General features: G+C 46.0%; 1 protein-coding gene across 1 annotated transcript in view; it reads right to left on the reverse strand.

Moving 5' to 3' along the window:
• Window positions 1-22827, reverse strand: part of MSL3 (MSL complex subunit 3) — a 263983-nt gene that overhangs the window by 143024 nt on the left and 98132 nt on the right. Inside the window, exon 4 of the mRNA XM_069640759.1 lies at window positions 11164-11264. Coding sequence (XP_069496860.1) covers window positions 11164-11264 — 101 coding nt within the window. The remainder of the gene's footprint in view (window positions 1-11163; window positions 11265-22827) is intronic.

A 22827-nucleotide genomic window follows, 5' to 3' on the forward strand; every position in this document is an offset into this window, starting at 1 on the left:
CCCATCTTAGATTTAGGTTTAGAGTAGGCGTTTTTCCGCCCAGCATTCAGTTAAAACACCCTTGAACTGTGATCACTCGTGTCTGTCTTACTGTTGCTAGCAGACTTCACCAAAGTCAATGCAGCGGTTTCACCCCTCAGGGGCAGGGACACCACCTGCGCTATGAGGGCTAGCCTCACTGGGTCAGCCCCCTTCGTAAGAGCAGCCGCCACCAGCTCAATCGTTGAAGATTTATCCTGCGCTGATTGGGACTTTTTGGCCAGTTTGGCCTTCTCCTCCGTCCGTGGCTTCTCAGGCTTCTCCCGCAGCTTAGCCAGGTTGGACGATATCCTTTTAGAGGAGGAGTTCAATTTTCAGATGGCAATGGAGACTGATTGTGATGGTGATCGCGCCCTGTCCACTGCAGGGCGCACTTGCAGTTCTTGGCCTGGTCTTGAGCCCCCCATGGATGAGGCGCCCTCAAAGGACTTAGAGGGCCGCTCCTCGGACGGGCCAGTCCTGAGTGAGGCATGGCCCTGCTCAGAGAACGAGGCAGAGGCCTTGGAGTTCAGCCACGCCGCCAGTCTACTGGGCCTATCCTTCGTCGACTTCTTGGAGAAACCGAGGCAAATCTCGCATTGCAGTTACTTCTCCTCAACAAACACATTCTGTAACCCACACTTGGTGCAGGACGAAGAGTGATCTTCCTTCCTCCTTCTCCTCTGTCATGGTCGCAGGGCGCAAAGTAGGCCCAATGGCCTTCTGCAAACTTCGATGATCTTCAACCTTGAGGGGTGCTGAAATTCACTGAAAACAGATCCCCTTTGTTGGCAGATAGAGAAGAGAGCACACAGGCGCTTCTGGAACAAAAATAGAAGCTTTTTCTGTTGAAAAACATGAAAAAACATAGAAGTAGCTCACAGAGTAAACTTGAGGACTCCCAACACTGAAGCGTGCTGTAAAAATCTGAAGAGGCTACCATAGGAGGGGCTTAGGGAGAGGACTATCATTGAATGGGAGCAATACGACCAGAGGACAGTAATGGGTTTAAAGGAGTAACACAGTTTGTAAGTGAAAGTGACATTTTTTTTTCTTTTACCGAGGATTCCCAGCCTGACGACGGGGAATATTCATGAGCATGTGAATCCTGTGCCAGACACCATGCTGGAGAAAGGAGAGTTTGGGGGCAGTCTATCATTGGCATGGCAACTGGCTGTGCACTGATTTTCAGGAGCTGGTGAGGCCACCAAAGAGCTACCTTGCTTAAAAATTAGAATAAAGCTTTCAAAGTATGAGGCAACCTTAAGCATATAGGCGAAGCGTCGTACTGTAAGTGCAGCAGCAGTGTTGTCTGTGCTCTGTGTGCATCTGTAAGGGCGGCACGCGCATCGTAGCTGTCGAGGAAGCAGCGGAGAAATACAGCAGTAGAAGCTGTGCAAAGTCAGCATCACAACGGTTTGGGAAGAGGGTCTTTCAGACCATCAGTAAGCAATAGGAGTGGAAGTTACAGCTTGTAGGTGCCTGCAGGGCAGCGATAGTGCTGTGTTGGCTCGCCACCCCATTTGTACAGCAGGGCATTTGGCTCTGAAATTTGGAACAGTGGATCTCACAGGGCTGAGGAAAGCTGTTGTGGTTTCGTCTGACGACAGGGGGTGGGTTGGTTGTTCCATGTGCGCTAGCACAGTCAGCGTGTTTGCCAGAGGCTGCAGCTCGTGCAGTGTGCATGCAGTTCTTGTAGGACCGGGGCAGCGTTCTTACTGAAACAGTTATACCAGGGCTAGGGGGGGGGGATACACACAGCAATATAGTTTCATTTTTTAATATATTTAAGGTTCAGTCTGCTTCGCAGCTCTCCAAATTATGGCAACATTTTTTTGTTTTAATTAACATTAATAAAGCGCGGAATAGCCCTGAGGCATTGAGGCGCTGTTAGAAGAAAGCATGCTTAGTTACAGAAAAAGGAGCGCCGCAGCCCTGAGGCATCGAGGTGCTGTTACAGGACACATACTTAGCTACATGATACACTTTATACATATTTACATAAGAAGCTCCATGATACATTTATACATATGTACATAAGTAGTAGAGGAGGGAACAGGAGGTGGGCTGGAGGGGGGGGGGGAGCATGGGCAAGGGAGGAGGAGCCAGCTATATTAGTTGAAGAGTGTTGCTTTGAGCACTTTCCTGAATGCTGATAGTGAGGTCTCGGCTCTAAATGAATTGGGAAGGGCATTCCAGCACTTTCCAATCCCATGCACTTTGACCCTTTTAATGGGTGGGATGCGTAGTTGGTTGGAGTGGCAGGATCTTTCGGGACGCGAGGAGGTGTTTCTGACAATGGTTTCCGAAAGGTAGGGTGGAGCTGTGAGAGTAAGGCACTTGTGAGTCAGAGTGAGGGTTTTGAATGTGATCCGCTCCTTCACGGGGAGCCAGTGGGCATCTTGCCTGGCCTGTGTGATGTGATCCTGTTTCGGGATGTTAAGTGCCGCTCTAAGGGCATGATTTTGAATGACTGAGTCTTTTTAGGTTTTTTGAGGATGTGCCAGCTAGTAGAACGTTACAATAATAGTTTCGCTCCACTATGATAATGATTTGGGCAGACCTCTGGCGATGATCACACCATGTTGCAAAGTAGGGGAACCAGTGTTGTTCTACTGATTAGATAGACGATGATGTAACCATTAGTCAGTCAGTCAGTCCTGTCCTTGTCTTCCCTTCCCTTCCCTTCCCTTCCCTTCCCTTCCCCCCTGAGGCACAGGAAGACACAGATTTGCCCAGGGGTGATACACAACGCTGTCAAGTGCATCTGCCGAGATTATCGTCTTTGGGTGCCCATTCAAAATTCAAAGAGGTCAGTGTCTGCACTTTTTTGTTCCCCTAAGCACTGGTGGAAGAGTTCTCGTTCGAGTGAGCATGAGCAAGGCAACCATTGTGATATTGGGTGGAAAGTCTTAACACTTGTGGAAACTATCTAAACTTCAAAGTGATATTAAGTAACCTGGGCTTCCTCCTGCACCCCTTCCCTCTTTTTTCTCTGGCTGTCTCAATAGGGACTCCCGTCGTCCTCTTCTTTGCCCGTTACTCACCACCCATCTCAAAGAACTTCTTTCAGCATGCAGTTTGCACCCTTTCATGCTTTTCCAGTGCTGCAACTTTTCTTTCATGTGCTGCTGGAGTCGGTGAGTTGGGGTGGGGGGTCAGGGAATGAGATCTTGCGCCTGCAGCATCCATACCTGGCTGCTGCGCTAAGGTACCTTCCCCTGCTCTTGGTTTGCGCTGCAGTCTCGGTTAGGTGCATTAGCCTCTGGGTGCCACATTGGTGGTTCAGCGCTAGGGTTTTCCGGCAGTAAAAAGCGATTGGCATTACACAGGCCTTTGCAAATTGATGTTAAAGGTTTTGGGGAGACAGACCTCAGAGCTGTTTCCCAAATCATGGCCAGGCTGAGGCACACGCTCTAATGTTATGCGCCTTCCACAACTAACTTGTAGAGATTTTTGCAACTTTGTATTGGGTATGTAGGGTCCACATATTGGCTACCGTCTTGCCTATAAACGTAAAAGGAAATTGCATGCATCATCTGGGTGGTGCAGAGTTTATGTCATCAAGGGCAACCCTTGATTAACCTGGCAATTTGGGCAGCAAGCATGGGCTGGGAATGGCATGCGAGGGGACTGGGGATCGGGTAAAGAGCTACCTGTGACCGGATCACTTGGGATTGAGACAGGTCATTTTTGGGGCTGGCCTTCACCATGGATGGCAGGGATAGGGGATGCTTCAACGTTGGGCAAGGGGGTGGAGGCCTCCGGTCTGGAACTACACTCTGCTTCTGGCAGGGTGATGTGCAGGGCAATCTGGGGGCACTGCACGGAGGATGGGCTTGTATGGCGCCGTCCCTCTCTCGGTGCGCTGTCCCTCTCTCTGTGCACTGTTAGGTAAGAATTTGTGCAGTCACAATGTGTGAGACTACACAAGACTTACCTACTTAGTATTAGGTAACCCACCTTTCGGTATAGGTTTGTGCTACACACGTTAGTAGTGTGGCTGAGCAGCCAGACCTAACTAAGAGGTAAATGTGAGCTGTAGAGCTGTACAGATGAAATCATTCAATACAAGTAACCAAAAAACACTTACACTCAAGGTTTCAGTTAGATATATATTTACACATACGTTTTAGTTAAACTTTCTTTAAAAATGCAATTGTTTTTTACAGTCAAGCAATCTTCGGAATCAATTTACAGAGTCAAAGTTGGCAAATACTCTTTGGATATGCTAATACACTTCTCCTACACCCTGAAGTGACTTCAATAACAAGGATAGTATTGCATTTATCGTAAACACCAATATACATTTTTTACACTCTGAGTTTCAGGAAGGAAGGGTTAAGGACAAAAAAAAAAAAGGTTAGAATATACTTTCTCATAAAATGAAGACCGTTTGAATCCCTAATTTAAATCTAGGTAAGCCTTGGCCAACCCATGAAGGGACAAGCAATGCCAAAGTCGAAAGATCAGAAGGGTGTCTTTAAGGAGCCACGACAGCCAAAGTCATTTGGATACAGTTTATAGTTCTGATGCACTTCTTGGATAAAAGTCTTTCACAAAGTCAGATAGTTCAAGAAAACCTAAGTAAGCCAGTGCACTTCTCAAGTGAGAAAACACGACTTAAGGCAATAAGGTAAATACCCCAAGCCCAAAAAGTACCACTGGTTTGAAGAAAGTGATCCAGTTGGGTTCCGTCTTGCTACAGCCAAGCAGACCCTTGTTCCTGAGCCTGAGTTGTGGAGACAAGAGGGAGGGCGTCTGCAGGGCTCCTGCAGCAGTACTCGGAAAAAGACTTCGGCAGCTACGGGCTCTCGATGCAGCAGCTCGCCTTTTAAGCTTGTTCTCATTCATTCACAGCCCTAGGCTGTCAATCACAGCAGGGTGGCTATCCTTCCCAGACAGTCAGCCGGCAAATTAGGACTGGTTTCAATTAGGCACACCTATGGACAAGGACAGGGGAGTTTCAGACCCTCCCTCACTTCCTGTACTTCGAGACAAACTGGAGCCAGGGGCGGACTTCAGGGCTGAAGCCCACCAAAGGCAAAACACAAAAGGCTCAACCCTGCCTCAACACAGAGTAAAAGCCAAGAAAGACCTCACATACAGAAATGGCAAGAAAAGAAGACCGGGGCCATTTTGACAAAATGGTCACCATTGGGTGCTGTACTGCAGCCCAGGTTTCAGCCTGCTGTAAAAAAGCATACTGGTAGTAAAAAGTAAACCACTGCCACCAGCCATTTAGAGTAGTGAGGGTAACAAAACAAAAAATTACATGAGAAAGTAGGATAAGGGGCTACTAGGTAACCCCCCACAGCCCTCCACATAAAATGGTGTGTGCTGGACCTACATTGTAAAAAGGTAAGTAAGATCAATGTCAACTTACCATTCTTGAGAGCAGTAGTTCACCCAAGAAAATGTATTTAAACCTGCACTGCACTGAGGGTGCTGTGTATCACTATACAAAAGCAGATGCCTATGGAGTTTGTCAGACTCCAAAAACAGTGATAACATAAAATCCTAATCAAGCAAAAACACATGAGGGAGTGAGAAAAAGGTCCCGCTCATTCAGGAGTTAAAATTAAAAAAGTCCCAAGTCCAGCAAAAGAGCTGGGGGTCTCTAAGGTGGGAGAAATTCGCGCAGAATGAAAATTCTCCCTAGCAAGCTGTCCATCTCTCGCTGCATTGTCAAACTCTCTGTGCGCAGTCACTCTCTGTGCGCAGTCACTCTCTGTCTGCATTGTCACCATCTCTTTGCACCATTTATCCTCATACCATTACCACTTGTGTTGTGCCTTATGGTGGCTTAGAGACTACTGTGACATTGTGTAGTGCCTTATGGTCGCTTAGAGACTACTGTGACATTGTGTAAGTGCCTTATGGTCGCGTAGAGACCACTGCAACATTGTGTAGTGCCTTATGGTCGCGTAGAGACCACTGTGACCACTTGTGTTGTGCCTTATGGTCGCTTAGAGACTACTGTGACATTGTGTAGTGCCTTATGGTCGCTTAGAGACTACTGTGACATTGTGTAAGTGCCTTATGGTCGCGTAGAGACCACTGCAACATTGTGTAGTGCCTTATGGTCGCGTAGAGACCACTGTGACCACTTGTGTTGTGCCTTATGGTCGCTTAGAGACTACTGTGACATTGTGTAGTGCCTTATGGTCGCTTAGAGACTACTGTGACACTGTGTAATGCCTTATGGTCGCTTAGAGTACACTGTGTATTAGTACTGGGTATCAGCACTGTGCACTAGCATTTCTCCGATTCTCTGCGCTAGTACCCTCACTGCAGCACCATTGTGTACTAACATTGCGCACTAGCTTCTCTCTGACGATTTTGTGCGTCAGTCCCTCTAAACTCAGACATGATAACCTGGACCTTCCTCATTATGTTCCCATTCTGCCTGGTCCCCCATGACACCCCTTGTACAGGGTCACACTTTCGCTTACACCCCAACGGCCTCAGCAGACTAGCCTGCCCCAGACATTATCCCATACCCTGCCCCACCCCCTTCCTACCCAACATCAACCCCTTCCAGCCTACCTCCTCCATTGACTCTCATCGCATAGCAGACACCCCCAGCCCCCAAGAAGCATCACAAACTACTCCCATCGGCCAACCCACTATCACGAACCTCACTACCAGCAGATCCTATCCCTGCTCAGGATTATCGAGACTCACCCGACTCAGATCCAGAACACACACACCCGCATCCTTCCCCAATCTAGGCAACAAACAAAACATAACCTTAACCAAATCTGCCCCTCACTGCACACGCCCTACACTTCCGACAGACCAGATATCACACGGCCTGATCGCACCCTCCCCCCGCACCCACACCAAAAAATCATGCATCACCACCGAAACCATTAAAGGTGCACTCATCAATGCGAGATCTGTAGTCGCCCATGCCTTAGACATTGCCGACATTATTACCGTCAATGATCTCGACTTCATAGCTATTACAGAGACCTGGCTCCACCCAGCATCTGGCCCCTCTCTATCACTTGCTATACCCAATGACTATACCATCTACCGTGCAGACAGACAAACAGCTAAAGGTGGTGGAGTAGCCGTTATTGCAAAAAGTTCCATCAACATTAGACACATACAAAACCAATCACTGACATCAGCGGAATTACTCACCCTCAAACTATCCACAACGCACACAAGCACTATCACCATCCACTTCATTTACAGACCGCCAGGCCCCATACTATCCTTTAATGACGACATAGCCCTTCTACTCTCTAACAATATCAAACCTAACTCTCGACTACTCATCCTAGGAGACTTTAATCTAGGTCTCAATGATGAGAAAGATGACAAAGCTCACACTATCGCCAACACTATTTCAGAATTAGGACTCACCCACCATATCGCACAACCCACACACAACAAAGGCCGCATCCTTGACTGGATAGCTGACCTCAATTGCAACACTACCATCCTCTCCAACACTCCATGCGCCTGGACCGATCACCACCTTATTACCTTCACCATCAACAAAGGCATTCAAACACCAGTGCCCTCCTCCAATGCCCCACCCACACTCACAAGAAACAACAAAAATATCACACTAGAGAAACTCCTCCCGCTACTCCAACCCATCATCGACTTCTCACCCACCATGACCAACCCTACTGAATTAGTAGATTTATACAACACAACTATCCTTAAGGCCATAAACACCATAGCACCACTCAAGCTTCGGAAAGCCAAACCACGAGCACACCTCAATTCCTGGTTCACCCCCAAACTAAAAACACTCCGCAAAGCCAAAAGACAAGCTGAATTAGCATGGAAACAGTCACCATCCACTATTAATAAGACATCCTACGCACTGGCATCGAACATCTATAAATCAGCCATCATCCAGTCTAAAAAAAACATGTACAATGAAAGAATCAGCAACGCCAAATCTAATACCAAAGAGCTCTTCAATATCCTGAGAGAACTCGAATCACCCTCCCCCATTCCAGACACTTGCAACAAAGACATCCACTGGTGCACGAACATCCAGGAAGCACTCCTAGGCAAAATTGCCACGCTACAAGCCAAAATCCTGACAAAGAAAGAAAGCCTCACCCTCTCCGATAACATCACCCCCTCTACACACACCCACACCACCCCCCAAAATGATGACAATAACCTCTTTGAGTTTTCCACCATAACCATTAAAGAGGTTGAAGAAATAATCTACTCTCTTAAACCATCCAAATGCCAAGGCGACACTTGCCCAGCCCCTATCATTAAAGATGCAGCCAAACAACTCGCTCCCTTCATCACCTCCCTCATCAACGCATCTTTCACCTCCAACATAGTGCCCAACAACCTCAAGGACTCCTGGGTTCTTCCTTTACTTAAGAAGCCCACCCTTGACCCTAATGTCCCCACCAACTACAGACCCATAACGACTGTACCCTTCCTACTAAAAATCCTCGACAGAGCTGCCTATCTCCAGATACAGAACCACCTTGAGAAAAATAACTTACTAGGACTCAGACAATCAGGATTCCGCCCCAAACACGGCACTGAGACCACCCTGATTGACCTTAAGACACAGATGGACAACATTAAAGACAATGGTAAACTAGCCCTCCTTCTCCTCCTTGACTTATCGGCCGCCTTCGACCTGGTCAACCACGACATCCTCTGCAAACATCTATCCTCAGCAGCCAAATTCTCAGATAACGCCAACGCATGGATCCATTCCTTCCTTAACAACAGATCCATGAGAGTCTTCGCACCCACAGCCTCTGCCATCCCAGCCCCAGTCACTTGCGGTGTCCCCCAGGGCTCCTGCGTCTCCCCCACTCTATACAATGTATTCACGAAACCCCTCTTTGACATACTGGACCGCTTGGGTGTCATCTACACCAACTACGCAGATGACACCCAAATACTGATCCCTTTAACAGGCGACTACTCCACCGACCTCACTGCTCTCAACAACATTTATTCCATTATCCAAGAATGGATGGCCAAGCATGGCCTATGCCTTAATGACGACAAGACCGAGCTTCTTCTCCTAGGTTCCCAACCCAGACTTAATAAACTCGACAAACTCTATCAAGCATTCACTATAGACGGCAATAACATCATCGTCTCTAACAGCGTCAAAACCCTAGGAATCTACCTCGACTCCTCGCTCACACTGACAAGACAGATCAATTCCATCTCATCAGCCACTGCTTACACTTGTAAACTCATCAATGCCAGCAGACCTTACCTCTCACCATCCAACTGCATCACCTTAGCCAGAGCGCTAGTCCTTTCCAAAGTTGACTACTGCAATGCGCTATACTTGGGAACCAGTCAGAAGAACATCAACAAACTACAAGTCATACAAAACAACGCCTTGCGAGCAGCCCTGAACATACCCAAACATGAACACATCTCGGACGCCAGACGCACCTGCCATTGGCTATCCATACCACAAAGAATTGAATATAAAACCATCTCACTCACACACAAATGCCTAGCTAACCAAGCACCCAGATACCTATCCGACAACCTCAAGCACCACACCCCAGCGCGCCCCACCAGATCAGCTCAAACACACTGCTTAAATATCCCAAGATTTAAGCTCCAAAAAGCAGGTGGCTCCAGCTTCCCCGTGCTTGCCTCCAAACTTTGGAATTCACTTCCACTCGAGCTGAGATCAGAACCGTCCTTTCACAGATTTAGACACAACACCAAAACTTGGCTTCTATCCAAAGAAACTGCCTAGCCCTACCTCACTAGCATGCACCAAGACTGTAAATTTGTAAATATGTAATCGATTTGTACATTTCTGCTGCATTATTCTTGTTGTATTCATTATTCTTGTTGTATTCATCGCAAGCGCCTGGATGCCCTAGGGCCAGGCGGCGCTATACAAATAATAAACTAAACTAAACTAAACGCTCCCTCCAACACCAACATCTTTAAAGATATCCCGTTGCACCTTCATTCCATCTTCTCCAATTGTAAACCTTTACTTGCAGCCCTTTTTCTCTCTTCCTTCCTCTCACACCAATCCTTTTTCCCTTACCCTCTGTAGTATCTGGAATATGGGTATGAATAATAAATGGGGCAGTACTATATATATAGTTTGAATATATATTATATTCAAAAAGTATTTATCATAAACTAATTAAGAGGGAGCTAGTGCCAGCTGGTCAGGTCAGCTCCAGTAGCTGTTTCCCTTTGACTTGCATTCCATCTTCCATCCGTGCTATTCCAACCTGATGTCACCCAGCCAGTGGCTCGCTCGCATGGAACACAGAGTCCTAGGATGACATGCCTTTTCAGCTGTGCTAGGCACATCATTAGAGCCAGTTACCTACACCCGCTCACCCTTTCTTGCTCATATTTCTTCTTGCTAATCATCAATGGCACCCTCTCTCAATGGTTTCCTTCCTTTCTCTATTCCCCTTCTCATTCTCTTGCACACCTGCATCGCTTCTTGCATCGTCCCTTGAAACGTTGCACTCTCCTCCTTGCAACCTGGTGCCTATAAATTAAAATTGCAAAAAAACACTAGTAAACGCCAAAACTATTGGCTTTGCCAATGCTTTTCTCTTGTTTCAGAAAAGGATCAACTGTCCTGATCCACCCTAAACAGGGGCACAAAAAAGTCCAAATATCCAAAATAAAGCAACCATTGGTACCAAAACTGGCAAGCAAAACATTTTCAAAGCAGACCTTTGCCTTTTCCCTGCATTCGCACTAATGTTTATTTCAGATCTGGTAAAGTAGATGGCTTGAGTTGTAACCTTCATAAAGCCAGGTGCAGGGTAGAAGCTAACAACCCTTTCTCAAACCACCTGGATTCAAGTTCTTATGTCAGTGCCAATTTGTGGGTGATGTGCCACTTTTGAGTGTTTGACGATTGACCCATTTAACAAATTCACACCCCACCAATGTTAACAGTGCACAGATTTGATCACTGTAAATTTAATCATTTTCACAACAGTGATTCAGCACACAAACACAGGCCAGTGATAACATTCCAAATAATTATGCCTAGAGTAGCTGTGATGTACATACAAGAAACAGCGCTTAACATATAGAATGTGAATCAGGAAAAATAAAATGGATAGTTTGGTTTAAAATTGACCATGCTCTGGTAGTACCAAAATACGGGCCACTTACAATTTTCCTCAACTTCTTCTTTTTCATCTGTAGAAACAGTTTTCAAGACAGAGTCTACGCCGGGCAACCTACAGCATCTCTTCTTCCGCCCCTTCCTTCTCCTAAAAATAAGTAACATTTTTGTGATTAACTGTCCCACTACTGGATGAAATTAATCTGCAATGCAGTAATGCTCTGTAAGAAAGACATTGCTTTTTTCTGTCCCGTTTGTAATCGGTTGTTAACATTCAGCAGAAAATAAAACCCTCATCCTGTGTTAAAATGGATTTCTAGAATCTGGCCTGATGGACAGATTTAGGAGCCCACCCTAGTTGCGCCCAGTTACCTATGGGTTTGGCTGCGCTTTACAAATAAACAAGGTAAATGCGGAGAGCAGTTAAGGAGAGTGAGTGGCGTCAGTGGTCCGTAAGTAAAGTAATGCAGTAAAGATAAGTTACAAGCGATAGTCCCAAACCTCAGCGGTCCAATCCACAAGAAGAATGGGCCTTGTGTCCATATGTCACAGTAGCCACAAAGCTGCCTCCTCATAATATATCTGTAGCAGGTAAGTTACTTGTGTTGGTGATTGTTTAAAATAGGAGATGCAACAAAGTTACTAGGTAAGTAAAATGTGTCCTTATCTTTCAGATTGTACTACTGAGGTTGGACGACCAAAAAGCAGTGTTATGGAAGGATACCAAAAGACTTGTACTCTATGTTATCTTATGGAGGAAAAGCGGAACAAATACTTTGCGTTTACTTAACCCCCACCCACTTAGATTTTCCAAGGTGACTAGATGGGTCGACTAGGGGACATTGGTGGTTGGATTTCCCGCTGTTGGTTCCAGGAGCTGCGGGTGCAAGGATTCGTCCAGTCGGGCCCATGGGTGCAACCCTTGGCAATGGATAAGGTTTAAGTTACTTACCTCTAACTATTGTGCTCCAGCATGGGTTTGGCATGAATTCACATGCTTATGAATATCCCCCTTCGTCAGGCTGGGAATCTTCAGCAAAAGGGTAAACAGTTTCATTTTAAAAACTGTATTTCTCCTCTAAACCAATCACTGTCCTCTGGGTCATACTGCCCCCAACCAATGACAGTCCTCCCAGTAAGCTCCACTCCTGGTGGCCATCTTCAGATTTGGTAAGCACATAAATTGGCAGATGGAACCAAGAAGGACCACAGAGGGGAAAGGAGGGAAGGTTTGCATGTGAATCCATGCCAGACCCATGCAGGAGAACAATAGTTACTTAAACCTTCTCTATCATGGGGTCTGGCACATGCTCATGAACAACAATTACACAGCAGTACATATACATAACCACGGGAGGTGGCAAGGCTCAACAGAAGCAGTAAACACTCACCTCTACAACAGACTCACCTCAAACAAACAGGTTGCACAGCACCGCTTGGCCGACCCCAGACTCCTCACTGGAATACATGTTGACGCCGTAGAACCTCGTGAAGGTGTGCCTGGACCTCCACGTAGCAGCCCTGCAGATGTCGAGCAGGGGCACAGCAGAGAAAAACACGTTCTAAGCTGCAATGGCTCTGGTGGAGTGGGCTCTTGGCCGGCCTGGCAGAGGCCTGCTAGCCAGTAGATGACAATGCATGTTGCAGCCGGAGGGCCACCTGGAGATGGAAGCCTTTGACAAGTTGATTTACAGGTCCAAAGTTCACGAACAACTGAGAGGTTGTTCGGTAAATCCTTTGTACGTGCCATGTAGAATTTTAAGGCACAAGCAACGTCCAGCTAATGCAAGGCCCTCTCCGCCGTTGACGATGGGTAATACCAAAGGTTAGTTGAGGTGGAATTCCGACGGTACCTTTGGCATAAAGGTGGGGTGTGTACGCAGTACCACCCTGAAGTGTGGAAAGACAAGTAAGGCGACTTACAAGACAAGGCCTGAATCTCCCTGACCCGCCTGGCCGAGGTGATCGCCACGAGGAAAGCAGTCTTCCACAAGAGAAACTTGAGCAGAGCCTGATGAATAGTTCCGAAGGGCGCTCCCATGAGCTTAGTTAGCACAACATTGAGCTCTGAAGCCGGGGCAGGAGCCTTTACTGGCGGGACTAAAGAGCCCTTGAGGGCCTCGACGAGCCTATGAGACCACAGCGAAGGTCTGGCCGGAGATCTGGTATACCTGAATATGGCAGCGGGACGCATCTTGATAGAAGCGTGAGCCAGTCCCACTTTGGCCAAGGAAAGCAAGTATTGTTGTAGTACGGGTCCGTGACACGCAGAGGGGTAATCTTCTGAGTCCGGCACCACACAGAGAAGCGTTTCCATTTATGTCTGTAGCACTTCAACGTTGACGAGGCTCTGGCCCTGGCCAGGATGTCCTTGCATTCTGTGGGTAAAGCATGAACTCCAAACTCTAGGGCTTCAGGTTTAGAGACGCTGGTTCGTGATGCAGAATCACCCTCTCCCCTTCCCTGGAGAGGTGGTCAGGGGACAGCGGCAGCTTGATGGACGGGTCCACTGACCGATGTAGTAGATCCGGATTCCAGATTTGCCTCGGCCACCCCTGGGCAACGAGTATCATCTTGCAGTGGCACTGTGAGTGTGTTGACCACACATAAGAGGAGTGGGAACGGGGGAAACGTAGAGGAACCCTGCCTCCCACAGGAAAGAGAATGCATCCCCCCCAAGCTCCTCTGTTGAAGGAACCTGCTGGCGAGCCTCTGGCACTTAGTGTTAGCGACTGTGCAAAGAGATCGAGCTGGGACTGGCCTCATTTGCGGAGTAGAAAATTCTCCTGGTCCTAGCAAAGTTCCCACTCGTGGCAAGAACACAGTTCCCTGCTGAGCGAGTCCTTCAATGGTGTTCTTGACTCCCACTAGATGAAAGAGGATGAGGAACATGCCATGACGAACAGCCCAGCGCCACAGGTCCTGGACCTCCTTGGAAATCGCTGGTGAGCGGGTCCCCCCTTGTTTTCAGATGTAGAACATGATGGTGGTATTGTATGTGACTTAAATACGAGGTTCCAGGACGTAGATGTGGAGGTCCTTCTCTGATTACCAGAGACCTCTGGCATGCAGCTGTCCTGTGTGGGCTCCCCATCTGTCTAGAGATGTATCTGTGGTGACGGTCTCCTGGTAAGGAGGAACCTGAAACAAAGCTCCCTGGATGTGATGTGGCCATATGCCCCACCACTGTATCACCCGGCAGGACTCCTCATTCAGCAAGATCTTGTCTGCAATGTATATATATTCAGTAAAAAAAAGGGACGTTATGGTTCAAAGTGAAGCCGAAAAACCCAATGCATTGCTTAATGCATCACATAGCTCATGACATCTATTCCAATGATCCTCAACAGTTTATCAACATTATAATAAGAATCCCTTGTGCAGACTTTTCATGAAAAGTACATGCACATGTGATGTCATCAATGACATTTGTGATGTCCTGGGTGTTAGTCCTAGCAATGCACGTAGGTGGCGCGAGTTATGGTTGCTTAGCTTACCATAACTAGCGAATGGCAAGGGTTTTTCGGTTTTACTGAACCATAACGTCCCTTTAACAAGTTTTTTTTACTGAATGAAAATTATATATATATATATATATATATATATATATATATATATATATATATATATATATATATATATATATATATATATATATATATATATATATATATATATATATATATATATATATATATATATATATATATATATATATATATATATAAAATGGGGCTACACCTGTGATGTCATCAGTGACGCCATCTTTCATGTCCTGGGTGTTAGTGTTAGCAGTGCACAGTGGTGCGGGCAGTTATGGTTGCTTAGCCTACCATAACTGGCGTATTTCAGGGGTTTTTCGGTTTTACTTTGAACCATAATGTCACGTTTGTAAAGTTTTTTTTAGTGAATTTCACAGGTTTTTAGTAGTGTAACTTAACCATAATGTCCCCTTAACAAAGTTTTTTGTTAGTGAATCTTACGGGTTTTTAGTAGGGCAACTTAACCATAACGTCCCTTTAACAAAGTTTTTTTTACTGAATTTCACAGGTTTTTAGAAGAGGAACTTAGTCATAACATCCCGTTAACAAAATTTGTAAATGAATATACACTTTCATCATGTGATTTTGGGACATATGTACTATAATTTCCTTACTTTATATACATGTAACATAAAACATACTGAACTCCCTCGCTAATAATATTCGAAAGGCACGGACTGAGCACCTGTCTGTGGACGGACGGGGATGAGATTACCACTACCTAAACAGTCAGGGGGTATCTGAAATTGTACTATTGTGTTATATGAAAAATGCACAACTTTCAATTAGAACACATAAAGACATAAGTACTAATAAATAACCAATTGAACCTAAACGTCTGAAACATTATCCAGCATTTAATGACCATGTAGAATGAAATGGATTATACCATAATAGAAAAAGGTATGCCTCCAACATAATTACCTCAGAGAAACTGTGCAGCCAGGAGCGACAGTAGACGCACACAGTACAACGAAGACAAATTACAACAAAATAGTAAGAGAACCTCATTTGTCTTATATGTGTGTGTACTTTTTTTGTACGAGGGGCAGAAAAAATAAAGTATTTCTGTTTTGACACAGAAATGTGCAGTACTTTGGAGTGAATGGAGGAGAATTTTCCGATTGGGGAAATGTCGGAAGATAGCAATAATAATGGTACACACTACTCTGCATAAGCAAATTAATGGTCAGTATTTTATGGGCATTTAATATATATATTTATTTTTAACAGACCAGGTAAAAAAAGAAGAAAGGCCAACAAAGGACACAGAGGAAGACAGTCTAAAAAGGATAGAAGTGAAAATGGCCATATTAAATGACAATTTTAACAGTTTAAGGCAATTTGTGGAGGAATATGTGAAAGGAAAAATAGGATATCACTGTCCCACCTGTACCTGCCCCCTTCTCCATTTTCCAGTGAACCATCCCCAAACCTTCAAGAAGAAACTAAACATTTTGAGGAAACATCCATCCCTTCATCCCCCCTCACAACCAGCCTGTGTTAAACCCAAATTCCTCTATATTCGTTTCAGTATCTGCTTCCCCCTCATTTCTCTTGATTGGGGGGGGGCGGGGGGGGGAGTGTACATTTTTTTTATGTTAGTTGTAGTGAAATGGTTTGAGGCAAGTTAAAATGTCCGCGGACAGTGCGCCTGTTCGTGCTGGTCGTAATCAATATAGTATGGATGTTCTAGGGGCAATACACCACCTACCCATAGCAATCGCAACCAATTTGGACTTAATGTTATAACGCACCAGGTGTCCAATTTGTCCGCAATTGGACACAATTGGGACATCCTAAGGACATTAGACCTCTCTGTACTGGTCACAACCAACATAAAACATGTTCTTAGAACACACGAGGTGTACGGATGTCTGTAAATGAACAAAATGGTAGTGTCCTAAGGACAGTATACCTATCTGTGCCGTCCGCAGCCAAGATGGAAATGTCCGTAGAACAGGCGCAGTGTCCGGCATGTCCGTAGTCAAACAAAATGGAGGTGTCCTAACGACACTGCACCTGGCCGTGCAGTCAGCAGAACATCTATGCACATGCGCACCACACCCATAAGTACTGCGAACATCGCGCCTGTCCCAAACTGTCCGTCTCACTTGTGTCACACTTTTAATTACTTTCAGGACACGAACACTGTCCGTAGAACTCCTGCGCGCATGCGCATGTCCGTTACTCTGCATTTGGTGTCCAGAGGGCAGCCATTTCCTTTGCGGATGTGTTCACGACTTCATCATGGGACCGCACCCACGCCGAGCTTGTGGACTAATTTGCGCAGTTTGTCTGCTTCCGCAACATTTCAAAAGAACTTATACAAACATGGGAAATTATTTTACAGTATAAAATCACCATTTCACATGTCCCATACAATGGCCCAACCTTTCAAATTATTGTTTAGAATTTTTGCAACGCTTTTGAGTGATCGATATGGTCACAAGCCGCACCCCTCCACCCCTATAAATGGCCACACCCTCGAGCTCATCTTCATTGTGCTTTTGGCTATAGCAGATTGCATTGTGCTGCCTTTACTGCTGTAGCGAACATTAGCCAAGTAATCATTATGGCCAGGCTGAGTGTCGGAAGCGGCCTCTGAACGTGTTGTTACTGACGAGCAGAGGTGCGGCTTGACACGCATTTCACGCATTGCGACGCTCGCGCAAGAGCGAGGGTCCTTTCCTCTAACGGAAAGTGCGGAGCCGAAAGAAGGAGCCGAAAGAAGGAAGCGAACGCGACGGGGTCGGGCCTGTGCGACGGGGCCGGGCTCCTGTGGGCTCCTGTGGGCTCCTGTGGGACTGCAATAGGGCGAATAAGGAGCCGCGTACTGCGTTGGGGCACCCCGCTCTGTGCTCACAGAAGGACGACGCGAGGCCCTCCGAGAGTGCGGCACAGGGGAAGAGCCCCGACGAGTCGGGTTGAGGCACTCTGCCCACCCATGAGGTGAGGAGGGCAAGCACTGAACTGCCTCATTGTATATTGGTGGGCAGCCCCCCCCCCCTTCCACACCTCTCTTCCCCCTTCCCAGTGGGTGCCCACGCTTGGTGAATGCAGGGATCGACCTGCCTCACTGTATCCTGCAGACAATACAGAAATAAAGGGGAGTGACTGAGTGGCTGGGGGTGGTGGACCTTTGATCATACCTCTTGTGCAACTTCTTGCTGGGGCTCCAGAGGCAACTGCACAACGTTAGCCTCCACTTACAAACCTGTTGGGGTGCACTGGGGGATCGATACCCAGTGCGCATATTCGCAAGTACCCTCTTATACGCCCTGAATAAGAAACCAATAGAGGTTCATAAGCCGGGGACTGCAGGCTTTAGCCTTTGACCCGGTACCTTCCAGTGCGCTCTCAGCCTGCTTGCACTTATCCATTTGAAAGAGGGTGAAATAAAAAACGCCGTAATGCAGCGGGGAAAAAGAGCGCAGCATTCGACTTATAATCTACGGAAAAACAGGATCCCTACTACAAAAGAACCAAAGGAGACTCACAGAAAGGGAGGCAAAGTAAAGAAAAATTCGAAATATACCTTACCTGTAGTACAGGGAGCCATTACGGAGTTTTTTCCTGTCAACCCCCCCCTGAGACCAATTCTGCCACAATTGAGGAGACGACCGAACCGGCAAATATAGGAGGCACCTCTCTAAGTTCATCTAACTTCGATGACATCGACAATAACTCACTGTTAGATCTATGTCTAACGATTCAGAGAGGGATGCAGACTCATATGCCACAGATAACATCTAAAGTTTCCTCTCCCCTGAAAGAAAATAACGTGAATATGGAAGCAGGGAGACATAATATATCTGGAAGCGGGGAACGTCTATCCCTCTCCCCGAACCTCGCAATGGCTTCAATGGAGGATGTGCCGGACCTTGAGACGGCTGAGAGCACAGGTTCTCAATCTACTGCTACACAGTTAGCCGAGCTCCAAACATCTGTAGCTTCACTCCAATTTGCCTTGAAGATACTACTACAGATGACGGGACGCATCTTATCCAACACCAATTCTATCTCCACGACATTAAACTCGAAGGATATCTTGCGAGAAGAAACCGAAGCGAATCTATCGGATGCTCTCCTAATAGCCGAGGCGATGGAAGAACAAGCTGACGAGAAGATGAGGGAATCGGTGCATGGGACATCCCATAATAATATCCTAATCGAAGATACTCCCTCGGAGGCAGAGGAACAAGATTTGGAACAGCGTCCCCAACCTCCCCTCACGCGCAAACAACGTAGAATGGCCAGAAAGGCCCTCAAAAATAAGCCAACCACTATACATGCTCCATCCCCTACGACAGGGCCAGGACCTATATTTGAAACTCACTCAAAAAAAGCTAGGAAAAGACAGACTAGAGCCGCTCTGCGAGCAGCAACAAAAAAAGGTCTGCTCACGGACTGGTTAGTCCCTGAAGATAAGGCTCAGGGCATGGTCCTTGAGGAAACTGTATTAGAGGACAGGGCCTGTCGATGAAGTAGGCTCGTCCTCCGACCTTGAGCCCGCCCCGGAGAAACGGTCCTCCGAGGACCAGACTAAGCATGCTCTCTTGGAACAGCAGGAGCAAGTGCCTGAAATCAAGACTAATCGCATATGCTTCATCAAGAATCTGTATCCTAAGAATAAGAACTCCTGGTTGGCACGCTCTGAGCTTCTAACTCGGCTACAACATATTCCACAACTGCGTATTTTGAAATCTGATGATTTTCTCTTCATCGAACCTCTGTCGGGCCCTAATCCGAATGTATCTGCCCTACATTGTGCTTTTCTTAATATTGTGCAACTATTGAGAAGTTATAAAGAAGAACTGAGAGCGGTGGATATAGACATTGATGTAGACCCGCAAGAAAGGGATCCCTCAGCTATCTCTGAGGAACCAGTTGGGATCACATCCGCTAGTAATGAGTGCAATACAGGAGTTGGAGATAGTCCTTTATTGGTAGAAGTACAACTAGCACTCAAGTCCTTGTTAGATTCCTTACCCCAGCTGTTGCAAAATCATTGATGTTCATCATTACTCTCATGGAACTGTAGAGGCTTCTCACATCTTCTGAGGACAGACGGCTCTCCTGCCTTTTTACAGCAACACAGTTATATTTGTCTGCAGGAAACATGGTCAATTGACTCTTTGTTGTTAGACGGTTTTGCTATACATCAATCATTTGCGAAACGAGGCTGTAAGGGCAGCCCGTATGGTGGCCTGTTGATAGGGGTTACCAACACTATGAAGTCCCGGAAAATACAGTGTAATGCTGAAGATCAGTTACTGGTGGTGGAAGTAGAATATCCCACTGAAAATGGTAGTAGTAGATTTCTACTTATTAATCTGTATAATCCTCCGGGAGCTGTAGCAAGGGACACCTTACACGAGGCCATACAGGATGTACTGTCCACTTGGACATTAAGAACTCGTAATATGGCCATCATTGTTGTGGGAGATTTTAATTGCCACATGACAGACGACACTCTTATATTATCTACCAACCAAGGGCTTAGCGAGAAGTGCCTGATGACCCATAGTAAGAGGGAGAACGAAGGACTTTAGTGGTTACAATTGTGTGAATGCTGGGATTTGGCGATGATTAATGGCCGCACTTTGAGCGACAGACCTGGGAAGCACACGTGGACAAACGGATCAGCATTTAGCACACTGGACTATATATTTATGACCCCCCGAGATCCAATCCAAAGTAAGAGACATGTGGGTTAAGCCTAATGGATGGAGTGATCATGCTGCGCTGCACTGTCTAATATCTATGCCGATTCCCATTAATCCCCTAGTGCATATTGGAGAGATTCAATCCAATTGCCCAGGAACTAGAATCATATGGTCAGAGAAAAACAACATCAGAGCGGCTTCTGAAGCTCTCAAATGCACCACCATGCAGGGCCTCCCTGATTTTCACGATATGACGATAAATGAAATTGAAAACTGGATATCGGGCTTCTCAGGCTAGCACGCTTCTGCCAAAAAGGGCCTTATATTAAAAGCGGGAGGAATTTTACCCCCCTTCAATAGAAAAATTAGAGATGCTAAGAGAGAACATAGAAGAGCGATCCGTGCCCTAAAAACCTTGAACCTTTCTGAAATCCAGTACCGTGAGAAATGAAGAACCTTTAAAACTCTATATAGAGCCGAGATCAAAAATATTAAGAGAATAGAGCGAAATAACAGAGATCAGCGACTCATAACCACGATTTGTTCTAGGAACTCGCGTAGCATTTGGGCACTTCTAAATGAGAATAGAGGGAAAGTCAGAGGCCCTTTAGTCAACCCTATTGATGAGAATACATGGGTAGAGTTCCTATTAAATCGTAATTCAAAAGAAGAGAAGTCCTGGACTATACCCATAGAGGAGGCCCCGACTATTCCCCCTTTCGACGTTTCTCCGGAAGCAATTCTTAATAAAATTTCCTCCCTTAAGTCCTCGAGAGCCCCTGGCCCTAATGGATTAGCAAATATTGTGATCAAAAATAATTCGGTATTTTGGGCGGAGTTATTCTCCTTACTCTTTAACAAGATACTAGCCCAGGGAAATATCCCCAGATCCTGGCAAACTGCTATTCTCATCCCAGTATTCAAAAAAGGTAGGCGCTCAGACCCTAATAACTATAGGCTGCTATCTATGTTAGATATCACAGGGAAACTCTTTGCCTCTTTACTACTTTCTGAGTTGCAAAAATGGGTTGACAATACTAATATACTTACTAGATTCCAATGTGGCTTTAGACGGGATTTCTCTACATCTCATAACTTACTGGTAATGGACATATTGCGCACGAGAGCGCTTACTAAAGAGCAGCCCCCGTTGTATGCCCTCTTTATTGATTTTAAGGCCGCCTTTGATTCCATCCCTCGTGAGCGACTCTGGACCAAGCTAGAAATAATGAGATGTCCATCTGGTCTACTATACTATCTTAAATTACTCCATTATGATACCTCGGTGCGCCTTAGACTCAACCAAGAGGGAAATACAACGCGCAATGTGCCTCAAAATAGGGGGGTAAAGCAGGGATGTGTCTCAGCACCCCTTATTTACAACCTATATGTTTACGACATTCCTGCGGCCCTTACAGATGTAGACAACTGCCCACCAAAATTGGGGGATGCACTATGTCCCGTCTTGGCCTATGCCGATGATCTGGTAGTCCTAGACAACACCATAGGTGGCCTTAGGCGCTCGGCTCATATTCTTTGGGACTATGCTAAAACCAACGGGTTATCCATTAATTTGGATAAAACTAAAGTACTTAGATTTACCAGGAAAAGGGTAACCCGTATAACATTGGTAGTACATAAAAATTCTATCCTATATGCTCCTTCTTACCGATACTTAGGAGTGGAAATAGAACCACTAGGTGATTATACACTATGTAAACAGGGGCGGATCACACGTGCATTACAAGTAATATCATTAGTTTCATCTTTTACCAACAAACAGGGTGGCTTCACGCTATGGGGGACCCGCCATCTTTATATGCAAGTATTTGCCCCTATGGTTATATATGGTATTGAGTCGCTGCTAACAGTTGAGCTAGAGTGGCTTCAAGTGATTGAAGGCAAGTTCTGGAGACGCATGCTGGGACTTCCTCCGGGGGTACCTATGGCTGTAATAAGATTGGAATTGGGCCTACCTTCTCTAAAAGCGTTGGTATTAAAAAAAAGAGCTGGGATATACTTGAAGATAAGACACTCCTCTAATCCCCTATTGTCAGTTATTCAGCAGGAACTAACTAAAAAAAATACCACCTTATCCTTCCATAAAGATATGAGCAAATTCCTCACCGACATTGGCTGGACTTGTAGAGGGACTTGTGTATCGAATGAAACTTTACACGCACTTGAGAAAAAAATAGAACTCTGGGATTGGTTAGAAAACTTCTCCCATTTGAGTAATCTCAAGTCATATAATTTTGTGAAATACCGCACATATCAGTATATGAGACCTCAGGCCTATTTATATCTCTGCCCTACCAGAAGACTCCGACGATTTATCATTCTGTTTCGGCTAGAACAGTTGCCTACCCTAACCAACAGAGGAGCTTGGAATAATATCCCTACAAATGAGCGGACATGTCGACTCTGTAAATCTTTATCATGCCTAGAAACAGCTAGGCATCTTCTGACGCAATGTAAGGCCATGAAAGAGCCGATTATA

The sequence above is a fragment of the Ambystoma mexicanum genome, chromosome 7q (genome assembly GCF_040938575.1).
Source record: "Ambystoma mexicanum isolate Mex_15411 chromosome 7q, UKY_AmexF1_1, whole genome shotgun sequence".
NCBI lineage: Eukaryota > Metazoa > Chordata > Amphibia > Caudata > Ambystomatidae > Ambystoma > Ambystoma mexicanum.